The sequence below is a fragment of the Wasmannia auropunctata genome, unplaced genomic scaffold (genome assembly GCF_000956235.1).
Source record: "Wasmannia auropunctata unplaced genomic scaffold, wasmannia.A_1.0 LD336028.1, whole genome shotgun sequence".
In the NCBI taxonomy this organism is placed as follows: domain Eukaryota; kingdom Metazoa; phylum Arthropoda; class Insecta; order Hymenoptera; family Formicidae; genus Wasmannia; species Wasmannia auropunctata.
In genome coordinates this window covers 1-14,419 of record NW_012026862.1, presented here as the reverse complement: position 1 = coordinate 14,419, position 14,419 = coordinate 1, and the positions used below count along the sequence as shown (strand labels likewise).

At 38.0% G+C, this 14,419-nt stretch overlaps 2 protein-coding genes across 6 annotated transcripts in view; one reads left to right on the top strand and one right to left on the bottom strand.

Moving 5' to 3' along the window:
- LOC105452586 (acyl-CoA synthetase family member 2, mitochondrial) overlaps positions 1–823 on the bottom strand; it is a 7,592-nt gene extending 6,769 nt beyond the window's left edge. Inside the window, exon 1 of one of the 5 annotated variants that reach the window (XM_011693838.1) lies at positions 774–823. The gene's annotated coding sequence lies outside the window, so the exon portion shown is untranslated. The other 4 variants (XM_011693839.1, XM_011693837.1, XM_011693836.1 and 1 more) reach the window with 4 other exon arrangements.
- Positions 824–4,697: 3,874 nt separating this feature from the next.
- On the top strand, positions 4,698–14,399 carry LOC105452610 (serine/threonine-protein phosphatase 6 regulatory ankyrin repeat subunit A-like). Its single transcript, XM_011693886.1, has 10 exons — positions 4,698–5,027; positions 5,301–5,402; positions 6,688–6,789; positions 7,151–7,267; positions 8,267–8,467; positions 10,563–10,946; positions 11,298–11,618; positions 11,791–13,018; positions 13,345–13,520; positions 13,944–14,399. Exons 1-10 carry the CDS (start codon positions 4,698–4,700, stop codon positions 14,397–14,399), a joined length of 3,417 nt encoding a protein of 1,138 aa, XP_011692188.1.
- The last annotated feature ends 20 nt before the right edge of the window (positions 14,400–14,419 follow it).

Sequence of the window (14,419 nt, the reverse complement as noted above, 5' to 3'; positions counted from 1 at the left end):
ATATATATATATATATATATAGATACATCTGTTATACATCTGTTATAACAGATATACAACAGATGTATCTATATATAACAGATGTAATATGTATATAGATGTGTGTATGTACACACACACACACACACACACACACACACACACACACACACACAAACATGCATATTACACTCATTTAAAAACGATCGTATGATATTTAATAAAAAGTTAAAATATTTTTTTGCCTGGACTATTTGTAGACAACGAGAAAAACAACGACACATCCAAGATTATATTCATATTAATAAAAATATATACATATCTGCAGACTGATGCATTTCTATCAACATAGGTTAACTTTAATCTTATAATCAGTTCAACTTCCTGCTTATCTTTTGATAATTGATCTTTTTGAATTCTTAACTGATTCTTAGAACTTAAAAAAGATAAAAAGTAAATTAAACCGAGATTAAAGTTAATCTCTATACATTGGTAGAAATGGACGCATGAGAGATTTTTAAACTTCAATTTTTATTAGCACATAAAAAATAAAAATTAATATCGATAATCTTTTTAATCAGTACAATGTCGCAGTAGACCGTTTCGCTCCTATCAATCTTATCAAACTTTGTCTCCTATCTATTATACACACACGTACACACAAATACACGAGCGTACACTCACACGAGCGCACGTGCACTGAGACAATTGTGAGATAAATTACAAAACACTGCCTGGTGATTTAATGCGTTCGAATATATCGCGAATTGAAATAACCGAGTAGAGAGGCGTACCACTGCAATGCGGAGAACGCTTTCAATCAACTGATGTGATTGTCAACGCATTAGTAAGACGTTCGTAATATATTGATGATGCAACAGAGTGAACGTAAATATCACAGATAACCGCAAATGCAAACTCATATCAATGTTGTTGATATCTTCTTAACTGACACTATCTAGTCTTCTATCTAAAGTCAATGCCATGCTTTTCTAAGAATAAAGTATGTACGCTACAAGCGATGTCGCTCTTGCCTTATATGTTATTATTGCCTTAAAATAGCAATTTAAATAGCAATTTAAATATTATTCCTAGATAGTTAGCAATTTAAGCAGCATTACTAACGTTGGCAAAACGAGAAGCAATTGGTTATGATGTTAGACGATTTTTTTATGCTAACGTCATACAGCCGAGATCTATATTATATATGTATATAGACTGTGTGCGCCGTGTCCACTACACTGTATGACTACACCAAAAACTAATTTGTACGTAAACGTTTTTATTGGTTAGAAAAATATTCAGTTTACGTTACAAAATTTAAAAGACTTATAATTTTCATTTAAATATTACAGTTGCATTGTAGATCGTAGCTTACACATATGCTGCAGACAGGTTCCTCGTATCGATTTACATGCTGATTTATCTCTGTTGGATGATTGAAAGTGAATATGATTTCAACTATTTAAAGAAATATCTTGCCAACAGTAAGCCACATTGAATACTGCAACGTACGATGTGTTCTCTGCTATTTTTTGAATAAGTATTTTTTGAATGTATTGCCGTGAACGAGCATTCGTAGCGAGACAGCAAACAAGTATTTTGTGTTTTTCATTTACATGTAGTTATCGGCAAAATGTCATTTTTAGAAGTATAATTATTGTAAAGGTTAAAAGATAAATGTGTTCGGCAAAAGATTAAAGATTATCGTAATCAACAGATAAAGAATAATGCGTGGGAGAAAATTAGTAAAGCTTTAAGTAGACTTGATGAATATATACATTTTAATTTATTATTATTATAAATTTTAAATATGCAGTTAATATTAATTTAGTAATTAATATTCACTCTTAATAATTTTAAAACTGCGTATACACGAACTGCGTAGAAAATCCTCTTTGTAATTTGGCTTACATGTAGTAAAAATTAAATTATTTTGGGCAGGTACTTTTTTTTATTTTGCAGTTATACGTAGCAAAGTTACATATAAAATAATATATATGTGCGACATGTAACTGCAAAATAAAAACAATACATGTCTAAAATAATTTAATTTTTTACGCAGTTTATAAAATTATTAAGAGTAAATATTAATAATTACTAAATTAATATTAACTACAAATTTAAAATTTGTAATATTAATAATAAATTAAAATGAGTATATCAGGTATACTTAAAGCTTCACTAATTTTTTCCCACGCATTATCTTTCATCTGTGGTTTCCGATAATCTTTAATCGATTTTTGCAAAACACATTTTTTTTTAAATCTTTTCAATGATAACTTCCACAAATGAATTTTGCTGGTAACTACATGCAAACAAAATAACAGTAAAATACTTATCTGTTCACTGCCTCGTTATGTATACCCATTCACGGGTAGTTAATATATTTCAAAAATATTCAAAAAATGGCCGAGAACTAAACTTTTAGCGTTGCAAATTGTGAAAAACAAACATCGTACGTTTCGTCCAGTATTCAATATACAACTATTAGCAAGATATTTCTTTAAATAATTAAAATCATATTCACTTTCAATCATCATAACACAAATAAATCAGCTTGTAAATCAACAGGAGAAACTTGTCTGCATATCGCGGCATTGCCGCAATAGTGTCATATCTCAAAAAATGACAATTTTGAGTTATTCATTGAAAAAGATGGATTTTGGCGTGTACTTTTATCTGGTGATGAATAACTCAAAATTGTCAATTTTCGAGATATGACACTATTGCAGCAATACCGCGATATATGTAGGCTACGATCTATATAATACATACTGTAATATTCAAATAAAAACTAAGTCTTGGAATTTTAAATTTTGTAACGTAAATTGAATACTTTTCTCAGTAATTAAAGAAGACAACCTTTTAGATTTTTTAAATATTTTTACTTTGCTTATATTGGAAAAAATATCTCGAGATTTTGTTAAACGTTCCCTGATGTTTTTCATAGCTAATTGGCTTGGTGAATGTTATATAATGTCATCTATGTTAAATACAATTTATCGCACGTTTTTATCACGCGACTCGCATTTCCCTGCTCGCCGAAAGTGTACGTACCTATATTATCGAAGGAAAAAGAAAAAAAAGCCATGTTGTGAGAGCGAAAAATAGAGACCACGCACGAGCGAGTCTTTAGTCTCGAGCGAGAGAAAGCGAAGAAGAATGAGGGACGTTATTCAGAGCCGTGGCAGAGTCCGGTGGATTCAAGATAGACGGATAGCGTGCCTGCCGGGCTGGTCCGGAAGTCGCGTGTCGACGGCAGCCATAACAGCCCCTCCGCGACTCTCAACCCTTCCTCCACCTGGAACCACCACCTCCTACCTGATTTCCTTACCTGCTACCAGCGACGGCCAGCACGGCCTACCACCGGATTCGCGTCTGTGTGCGCGAAAAGTAATCCGTGCAGGTCGAAGGTGGAGGAGTATTGGTGCAACGTTACCCTAACGAACCGCGAGAACGAGTCGGCGATTGGTCGATCCTGCCGAGCGAGCCGAGGCCCGAAGGGAAGCAACCCTCTCTCTCGTCTTCTCAACTCTCTCACCCTGGATTACATTACCTTCTTCAGAATCGCCAGGTTGACCGTGCAGTTAACACTTGTTTCGGTGCCGTTAACATTTTCATTCGACGCAATTGACCGAGTAATAAAATAAGTGCGTCAACTGTAAGGACCTTTTGTTTCAGTTCTCAAGACGGTACTCTCATACAAAACGCGAAGTAAAAAATCCAATGGAACTCACTGAAAGCGTCGTTATATTCATTGATCTTCTTCTTGCATTTACACTAAAGAGATATATTTTAGAGATTAATAGATCTTCGAGCATAATAACGTAAAGACTGAGTGAGGGTTGCGAATAATCCTGCATCCTTAATTTAAAAAATAACGTGTTATTATATTAACAGATTAATTTTTTAATTAGGAAAGCTCGTTATCTGCAGATCTCACCCAGTCTTTCCACTTTTACTGGATATTGTGATGTGAATACACTTGAACGTTCGCGGCACTCTACTTATTTAATACTGAGGAGGGCCAGAAGTTTGTACTGAACCGTCAAAATACATATATGTAATGTTAACTGCTGTTAATTAATTTCTTAAAAATTACTGCGCAATAACTACACAAAATCTTAAGTGTTAATAATTTTTGGGAATACATTAATTTATTTTTAGTTATAAATACACACAAATATTTATTGAATTCCGGAATATCACAAATGTTACAAGTGTCGCGAAGAAAAGATTAATTCTTTAAATATAATGACACCTTCAGTGGTTTTGTTAGACTTACTTTCGTATTTTTTTCTATGAAAGTGTTATCGTCTTGAATGTTTCAAATGTATTATTCCGATAATACATTTTGGAGCATTCACTCTTCGCACTTATTGCAAATATATCTCGATTGTACATAAAATAATTGTTCGTATAATAGTTCTATAAAGTCTTATATAAAGTCTTATATAAAGTCTTATATAAAGTCTTATATAAAGTCTTATATAAGTAAAACTGTCTTATTTCTCGTTAGCTCTCAAAGTCGCTCAAAGCCATTTAAATGTGAGCGTCGTGACCATCCATTCTGTCAAATGTACGCCGCGCCAAACGATGGCCGTACAATTTCTCGCTGTTCCGTGTACCGCATTAACAGTGTGCAATTTTGAACGAGAGTGAGTCGCTCGAGCGAATCATGCTCGCGTCCCACGCAGTGGGATACGTAGCATAGCATGAGCAGTAACAGCAAGAAGCCACCGGGAGGCAAGGACGACAAGAAGAATCCCTCCAGCAAAGAGGACAGCCCGTTGGGCAGCAAGGAAGATGGTGGTTCAGCTTCGACGGGAAGCAACGGCGGTGCGACCGCGGGAGAGGCAACGCAGCCCGGAAGTAAGCCCAGCTCCGCGGGCGCGACCGCCAGAGAAGGGGCCCAGAGGCTGCTGGGCCTGGCGGCACGCGGGGAATGGGCCCCCGTGGACCAGCTGCTCAAGTCTCTGGAGAAGACGGTGCAGAGCGCCGGGGAGGATGGCTTCATCGTGCCGCTCGCCGGTGTTTTGGACACGGTTAGTTTCCAAAAATCTTGTAATTTTCGGCACATCAATTCACATGACTGTGACGAAGAGATCGAAGAATTTTTTCGGCACGAAAAAATCAATCAGATTTTCAGAAATAATCGCGAAAGTACGTTTTAATAGACAAAATGAATCCTTGTCACAGAAGAGTCTCACTCGCGGGAGACTTTAACAAGAAGTTTTAGATAGACGCGAGACGGTCGGACAATTATAAATCGCGCGACAAACTCATTTTTCTAAACAAAGATTTTTTTTTATTTGCAGACGACGGGGATGACGCCGTTGATGTACGCAGTAAAGGACAACCGCAGCGCGCTACTCGATCGGATGATCGATCTCGGATCCGACGTGGGAGCCAGAAACAATGCAAGTACTCTGCGACAAATAAGACAAATCGTTCGACAAATCGAGTCCTTCATCCTTAATGAAATTCAAGAAAGCTTTAATTACTTTATCAGTAGGAATCATACGCGGGCGGAAAAATTTTTTCGACATATTGCATTTAAAACCAAGGGGAAAAAATGTTTGATTCATCATTCCTTGATTCATTGCCGTCGCGATAAGTTCTCGTGCTGGGGTTACGTGGCACTGGCACGTAATAATATCCGCGAAGGTGACGCGTGCCACGAAACGTGTACATACAGCTAATGATCAGGCCGCAATCTGTGCTAAGTCAAGTGACTAAGTCGGGAGGGAACGATTGCGTGAAGGAGGGCCAAGGTCAAGGGGCTTATACTTACTGACCGAGTGGACAAAGACGGGCACCCGTGTAAATGGATAAGTAGGCCGCCAAGTTGGCTCGCTATCAGCTGCAACGAGAAAGGGATCTGATTCTAAGGGTAGATTAAAGTTTGATCGTTAAACCTTTAAAAAGCTGCCCACCGAGCTGGCTTTTTGCGCTTGACACCCCGGACAGGGGTTCAATTATGTAGCGCGCACGGTGCAACCTTCTGAAAGTCATTGGGAACGCCGCAAGAAGTCTATAGTAAAATTTATCGATTTCAAATGTCCCACGTGTCTCGGGGGCAAAAGAAAGAAGGAAAGAAAGAAAGGAAAGAATGACGGTCGCGTTATTTAAAATCTCCGCCGTAGGTTGCGACGTGCACGACTGCTGCATGAGCGAGTAATTTACCAACAACAGAAGGTTAATTATTGTTAATGAGAGATGTAATTATTATTAGCGTCAATGCGCGAAGACGGGCTTTCTGCATACAGCTCCGTATTGCTCCTTATGTTAAGAGCGACGTGACGTTAACTATATTAGGGCATCACTTTGCAAACACGTGCGAGGCGTTGCATACTCCGCGACTATCGATCTACCGCTCCCACAATGATTCCAATATAATTTTCAAATAGCATGCTGATACGCCGCGATCAGAAACCTGAAACCTGAAACATCAAGCCCAAAGAGTCAAGCCCGAAACGGGCGCGGCAGGGTAGAACACATGGCTCCATTATCATTTTACTTACATATTTCCGTAAAACTCGTTTCTTGCACGTTGACTACTAATCCAATGAAAATCTAATGAAAAGAATTCGGAGCGACTACATAATTTGCAAGATTCATTATCGGATAAATTGATCGAGAGTTTCGAATTGATATTCGAGGTGGACATCTTCCAAATGCATTTCATTGACACAATTTCTGCAGGACAATTACAATGCCCTCCACATCGCTGCTATGTATTCGAGGGAGGACGTCGTTAAATTATTGCTGTCCAAGAGAGGTGTTGATCCATACACCACTGGAGGGGTACGAATAATTTTGTTTTTCTAAGGAAGTCAGTCATAGCGATTTTAGAACAAAATTTATGAGCGTGTAGTAAAATCTTATAAGATTATATTCTGAGGCTTTTTAGAAAAGAGCTTTACTTTGAATTATTGCAAGTAATTTAATTCCGCCTAATCACAGATTCTCTGGCTAATTTTTATAGTTTAGACTTTTATGACTATTTTACTTTATCACTTTTTTGGTACCTATTTAAATAACGAGACAATGATAATTAAATAACGGATTTACGAGTGCTAGAATCGACATTAAATTGACTTAAATTACTCTGTTTAATAAATATCCGTGACTTCTTGGAATATACATATTCATGTATTGTGCACAGCCGAGACAACAAACGGCGGTTCACCTGGTGGCATCGAGACAAACAGGCACGGCGACGTCGATCCTACGAGCTCTCTTAGGCGCTGCCGGACGAGACATCAGACTAAAGGTCGACGGTGTAAGTACAGCCCGAAATAAATTCACAAAGTTGCATAAAGGGCAAATAGAAATTCGAGCAAATGTATCGAGGTTCGAGGGAGCCCGAAATTGCCAACCGAGTCGATTTTTTCAACTGTTCAGGACGGGCTAATCGTGTGACACCATAAGTAGACACACGTTGGTTTCGAAACTTCGAAATTAGACAAAGATAAAGATTTTTCTACAATAACCAGCGACGCGGCGTGATGCTCCCGTTTCGCGTCCGCGTTTCTCGCGTGACAGGTGCCGCGCGCCGAGAGATCGCTACCTGGTACCGAACGGCGCCATAACTCTTCTCCAGTTCGCTTTTTCCTCCCTGTCTCCCTCGCCCTTTGTCATACAACCCCGTCGCGATAGTACGACGCCACCGATCGAGGACAAGTCCCTGTACTTCGCCGCCCATGGAAAAAAACAATAACGATTCATGTTATATCAAGCCGATATAACATATCGATATTCGAATGTTTCGCATAAGCACGGAAAATTCCCGTGTCATGTATTACGATAATATCTGTCGATTTCTTTACACGAAATATTAGTATCTCTCGATAGAATATTTTTACGGTCATTTCAAGCATTTTTCGTAATTAATAATTATAAAATGTAGTAAAATGTAATAAATGTAGTAAATTCATTTTTTTAAATTTCATTTGAAATGACATAAACATTTGACATTCATTAAGTTTGAAAAATATACTTTACGTGAGCGGTCAAAATTATAAAGTGGAGCGAAGTTTTTCGAATTTTGTTCAAACAGCGATTATTTTAGCAAGCTATTTCAAAAAATCATATTTTTAAAATAAATTACAAAATTAAGAAAAATTTTAAAAAATTTTCTTTTATACATATTTATATTTTTAATTTTCAATTTCTATATTTCATCATGTTACGTAATCTAAACTTACCATGAGTAGAATCGGAAAAAGGAATAAAATTTTATCACTTACAATTTAATCCTTAATCTCATTTTCCGTCGCAGAAAGGAAAGATACCTCTTCTGCTAGCAGTCGAGGCTGGCAATCAATCGATGAGCCGGGAACTTCTGGCACAGCAAGCGCCAGATCAGCTTCGCGCCACCACGCCAGCCGGTGATTCCGCCCTGCATTTGGCCGCTAGAAGAAGAGACATCGACATGGTGCGGATCCTGGTGGATTACGGTGCGGTCGTCGACATGCAAAATGTACGTTAAATCCCAAACACAAAGATCCTGGATGAAGTGAAATTGAGCCGATAATGATCAGAGGGGTATATTTTGTTGAAACTTTGCCAATTGTATATATAACCGCTGAATGCGTCGAAGCTCGCAAATTATACGCTGCAATGTAAATACAATGCGAACTCTTTACCATTTTTGGCCGCGCATTTTGGTAAACTATATCGCGTTTAATTATCCTCTCTACAATTTTATGACAGTCGGAAATTACCATTTAACTCTTTTATCTTTTCAACGCGTAAATAATTTCGAATTTCCGAGATACAAACGTGCGATATAATGTTACTGTTTAATTAACTTCCGGTAAAATTAATGGAATTTTGATATCAGGTTATGAAAGTATTTTAAATTATAACGCAAAGCGTTAAAAGCGTAAATTTCGTGTATACCGCAATCATATTCTGACATCAATTTTGACCCTGCAAGGAAATTAAGTGCAAAACTTGACAAGATCGATCGTATACACGAAACAGAAATGACGCACATGATAAATTGCTGCAACTGCAAAGTTATGTTTCTAAATGAGCAATAATTGGGAACGAGGCGGTCGTAAAATTTACGACACGGTCTTACATTTTCTAAAGATTACTTCAATTGTACCTGCGTATCCCATATAATTTTACGATGCAGTTTTTACTATCACGCAACAATTTATACATTGGCTCTTAATTGAGTCACAAAAATTTAAAAGAGCGTGCGTATACATAACGCATGAAAATAAGTATCGACTAATTCATATCAGTAAAATTTAAATTTTTATTTAATATCAATATATGTATAGTATATTTAAGATGTGATATTAGAAACAAGGTAATGATATAAGTCGAGTTGTAATAATTAAAAGATTCTATCTAAAAAAAGGCATTTTAAGTCGATAACTCACATTTCTCGAAATTATTTATTGCCGCTTTTCCGTGATGCTGATTTATACGTTTATGTATATATTATGTTATATACATATATTTATATAAAGCTAACACTTACTCAGTATTCTGATTTAACAATTGTCAAAAGTATAACATTAACCTTGTCTTAATATTTTATTTTAAAAAATTGATACTTCGTGTTGTATTTTTTCTTTTAGGTATTAGTTTTTGTTTAACAAAATATTATACTACTGCTAACAATATCTTTTGTAATCAACAGATATGTCGAAGCATGTTTTTTATAATGATTAAGAGAAAAAGGAATTAAAGGAATGAAATAGTGATAGGAGAAAGGAAAGAAGAATAAGAGTTTTGAAACGAAGAGAATTAAATTCATTGGTCTTTTATAAAATATTACATACATATCGCTTCACCTTCGTGTGTTACATACATAATTGTCAGATTATAATTATCACAGCGAATAATTAGACACAGCATCTGACAATTATAAATGTAATACACGAAGGTGAAGCAACATGTACTTATATAATATTTTATAAAAGACAAATGAATTTGATTCTCTTCGTTTTAAAACTCTTACACTTCTTTTTTTCCTTTTATCGCTATTTTATTTCTTTAATTCCTTTTTCTCTTAATCATTGTAAAAAACATGTTTCGACATTTTTGTTGATTACAAAAGATATTGTTAGCAGTATTATATATATTTTGTAAAACAAAACTGATACCTGAAAGAAAAAAGTAAGACGAGAAATAGGAGTTATCGACATGCCTTTTTTTAGATAGGACATGAGATACATATAAGAGATATATAAAAGTAGAGATATTTAATATGATATTTGTATTTGTGCGTGTGCGCGCGCGTGTGTGTATTATGTTTCAGGGATAGTGAATAAATGGCGCGCGCGAAGCGCGCGCTTTGTTTTGTTCTATTTAAAAAAGTTGAATTTAAAAAAGAGTAATTGTTTAATTATATATTTTATTACTAACGTAATCAAAATAAAAAAGAAATAATTTTTCGAATTTGTTGTATTACCAATATATAAAAATTAAAATTAAAATGTATAAAATTTGCCTTTAAACAAAACTTACTACATGCAATACTATCCCTATCGAGAGATATACATATAATTACTTAAAATATATTAGCTATCTAAAAAATGTAATACGTATTTTAGGGCGATGGACAAACTGCGTTACACATAGCGAGCGCCGAAGGTGACGAAACCTTAGTGAAATATTTTTACGGTGTCAGAGCATCGGCCTCGATCACCGATCACCAAGATCGTACGCCGATGCACTTGGCCGCGGAGAACGGCCACGCTACCATCATCGAGCTGCTGGCCGATAAATTCAAAGCAAGTATCTTCGAAAGGACGAAAGACGGCTCCACTCTGATGCACATAGCATCGTTAAACGGTCACTCGGAATGTGCCACTATGCTCTTCAAGAAGGGCGTCTATCTGCACATGCCAAACAAACGTGGTGCCAGGTCCATTCATACGGCTGCAGGATACGGCCATGTGGGTATTATCAGCACTCTGCTGCAACGAGGAGAGAAGGTAAGTGATTTGTCAGCGATGTGGAAAATACTATTATCACACGAGAGTATATCATATGATATTGTATGCGTAACTTCTTAGTTATAAATATTTTGACAAATGCGAAATTAATTTTTTCTTTTGTAAACATATTAAATGTTTCGCGTATTTTAAATTCAATCTTTATTGTATAGTTATATTATTTTGAAAGTACCAGATTTTTATTTACTGAAAAGTATTTATTTCACATATACAACAGATGTGAAATCAAGTATCAAGAAATTTGGTTTTCATTCAATTTAAGATATTTTCTATGTATTTCCAAGTACTAAATTTTATTGTATGAAAATTGCTTATTCTTTTTGTACCTAGGTGGACGCGATAACTAACGATAACTATACGGCACTCCATATAGCCGTGGAAAGTGCCAAACCAGCTGTCGTGGAAACCCTTCTGGGATACGGCGCAGAGGTACATGTGAGAGGTGGAAAACTTCGGGAGACTCCGCTTCACATAGCTGCCAGAGTACCCGATGGCGACAGATGCGCTTTGATGTTACTGAAATCTGGAGCAGGTCCCAATTTGACAACCGATGACGGCCAAACGCCCGTGCACGTCGCAGCCAGCCATGGGAACTTAGCGACACTCCTTTTACTCCTCGACGATGGCGGAGATCCGATGTTCAAATCAAAAGTATGTCACTAAAGCAAGAAATAAGATATCTAATTCGCAGAAATACAATTTTTATATAATATTGCAATAAATTAAATGTTGTTTTTCGCTATGCTTTATGTAAAAAATTATAACTTTAAGACGATAATTGTTAAATTATTTCCATTTATTCTGAGATTTCTATTTTCCTCAGAATGGAGAAACGCCCTTGCATTTAGCCTGCAGGGGTTGCAGGGCTGATGTCGTCCGACACTTGATAGAATTCGTAAAAGACAATAAGGGTCCGGAAGTCGCGACTGCCTATGTGAACAGTCTGACCAACGAAGGTGCCAGCGCGCTCCATTACGCGGCCCAAATCGAACCCTCGGAAGTCGGAGCTCCGGGCGACGATCGCGCCATTGTTCGCATCCTTCTTGATAGCGGCGCGGACGTCTCATTGCAGACCAGACAGGCCCAGGAATCAGCGTTTCATCACTGCGCACTCGTCGGCAACAACGAGGTTCTGACGGAAATGATCAGTCGCATGTCAGCTACGGAAGTGCAGAAGGCCTTGAACCGGCAAAGCGCCGTGGGTTGGACGCCACTGCTGATCGCCGCTCATCGGGGTCACATGGAACTGGTGACCACTCTCCTCGCTAATCACGGACGAGTGGACGTGTTCGATCTCGAGGGTAGATCCGCTCTTCATCTAGCCGCTGAGCACGGCTATCTTCAAGTCTGCGATGCGTTGTTGGCGAACAAGGCCTTCATAAACTCTAAGTCGCGCGTGGGAAGGACTGCCCTGCATTTGGCTGCCATGAACGGTTACACACATTTGGTGCGGTTCCTCGTACAAGACCATGGCGCCGCGATAGATGTGCTCACTTTAAGGAAGCAAACACCTCTTCACCTGGCAGCGGGAGCGGGTCAATTGGAGGTCTGCAAGCTACTATTGGAACTCGGCGCAAGTATAGATGCCACAGATGACCAAGGACAAAAACCGATTCACGCTGCGGCCATGAACAACTACGCCGAAGTGGCGCAACTCTTTTTGCAAAGACACGCTGGTCTGGTGATGGCCTGCACCAAAGACGGAAATACCTGCGCCCACATCGCCGCCATGCAAGGCAGTGTCCAGGTGATCGAAGAGCTGATGAAGTTCGACAGGCAGGGTGTGATAACCGCTAGGAATAAGTTGACGGAAGCGACTCCTCTGCAACTGGCGGCGGAAGGTGGACACGCCGAGGTCGTGAAGGCTCTGGTTAGGGCTGGCGCATCATGCGCTGACGAAAATCGCGCGGGCTTTACCGCGGTTCATCTGGCAGCTCAGCACGGCCACCTCCAGGTACTTGAAGTGATGAGGTCGACGCAATCTCTTAGGATATCCAGCAAGAAGCTCGGTGTCACCGCGCTTCACGTTGCTGCTTACTTTGGACAAGCCGGTGAGTGAAAGTCTCATAAATAAATATATTAATTATTTGTAAATAATTGTGTTTATATGTATACATGCATTTATTTATTTACAGAGTATTACTAATTAATGATAATATATCATTGGTGAAGTTAATAATTAATTCCGTATTAGTTCCGTACAAAAGCTATTGCTAAATTGGAATGCATTTTATATTTGTTCGATATATCCGTATTTTTAAAATCATTTTAAAGAGATGTTTAAATATGTTAACTAAAATAGCACTCCTTCAGTTGTACTTCCTCATAATCTCCTTACATTTTATTTATTATAAAAGAATATTTGGTTTGATTTCAGATACGGTTAGAGAATTGCTAACTCACATACCCGGAACCGTGAAGTCCGATCCACCAGCCGGAGGATCTTTGGTAGGAGAATTAGGAGCTGAATCTGGCATGACTCCTCTTCATCTGGCTGCTTATTCTGGAAATGAGAACGTCGTACGACTTCTTCTGAATTCTGCGGGTGTCCAGGTACGACTTCGACAACAGATTTGATTATAATAGTAATGATATTACATTCGGATTTAATATTAGCCGATCTTAATTTATGTCTCTGACAAAACTTTGTCTATATGTAAAAAAATATGTAGAGGTATATACTTAATTTGTAGAGGTATATACAAATACTTTAAGACGACAATTTTGACAAAAATTTAGGCAATAATAAACGCTTGCAGCTTAAACTGAGATTATTATATCGCGATAATTAGTTAGGAAAAACTAATAAATTCAATGTGCTATAACAAGCTTTCTTATTTCGAGAGAATTAAGTTAAAAAATTAAAGTTACACTTTACATTAGATTTACATTAATTTTCTCAAGCTGTTAAAAAGACGGACTAAATCGCTGTCGCTTTGAACATTTCAATTGAACATAAGAACGTTCTGACCGAAGGTGGACGCAGCGACAACGGAAAACGGCTGGAACCCTTTGCATCTAGCTTGCTTCGGTGGTCACATAACTGTCGTAGGTCTGCTGTTGAGCAGATCAGCGGAATTGTTGCATAGCTCGGATCGTTACGGTAAGACCGGGCTGCACATCGCGGCGACACACGGACATTATCAGATGGTGGAGGTCCTCTTGGGTCAGGGAGCGGAAATAAACGCGACCGACAAGAACGGTTGGACACCGTTGCATTGTGCGGCACGCGCCGGCCATCTGGACGTCGTGAAGCTGCTCGTGGACAGCGGCGGATCTCCGAAAACCGAGACAAATCTCGGTTGCGCACCGATCTGGTTTGCTGCATCCGAGGGTCACAATGATGTGCTGAAATACCTCATGGAGAAGGAACACGATACGTATGCTTTGATGGAAGATAGAAGGGTAAGTTATTCATTATCTGATATATAAAGGACAACGGAAATTCTGGA

What these genes read in the sequence shown, in the direction of transcription:
- LOC105452610 (XM_011693886.1), top strand. Translation starts at nt 4,698, where the DNA reads ATGAGCAGTAACAGCAAGAAGCCACCGGGAGGCAAGGACGACAAGAAG. An exon ending in ACGTGGGAGCCAGAAACAAT is followed by an intron (nt 5,403 to 6,687) that starts GCAAGTACTCTG and finishes CAATTTCTGCAG; the next exon opens with GACAATTACAATGCCCTCCA. An exon ending in ATCCGATGTTCAAATCAAAA is followed by an intron (nt 11,619 to 11,790) that starts GTATGTCACTAA and finishes TATTTTCCTCAG; the next exon opens with AATGGAGAAACGCCCTTGCA.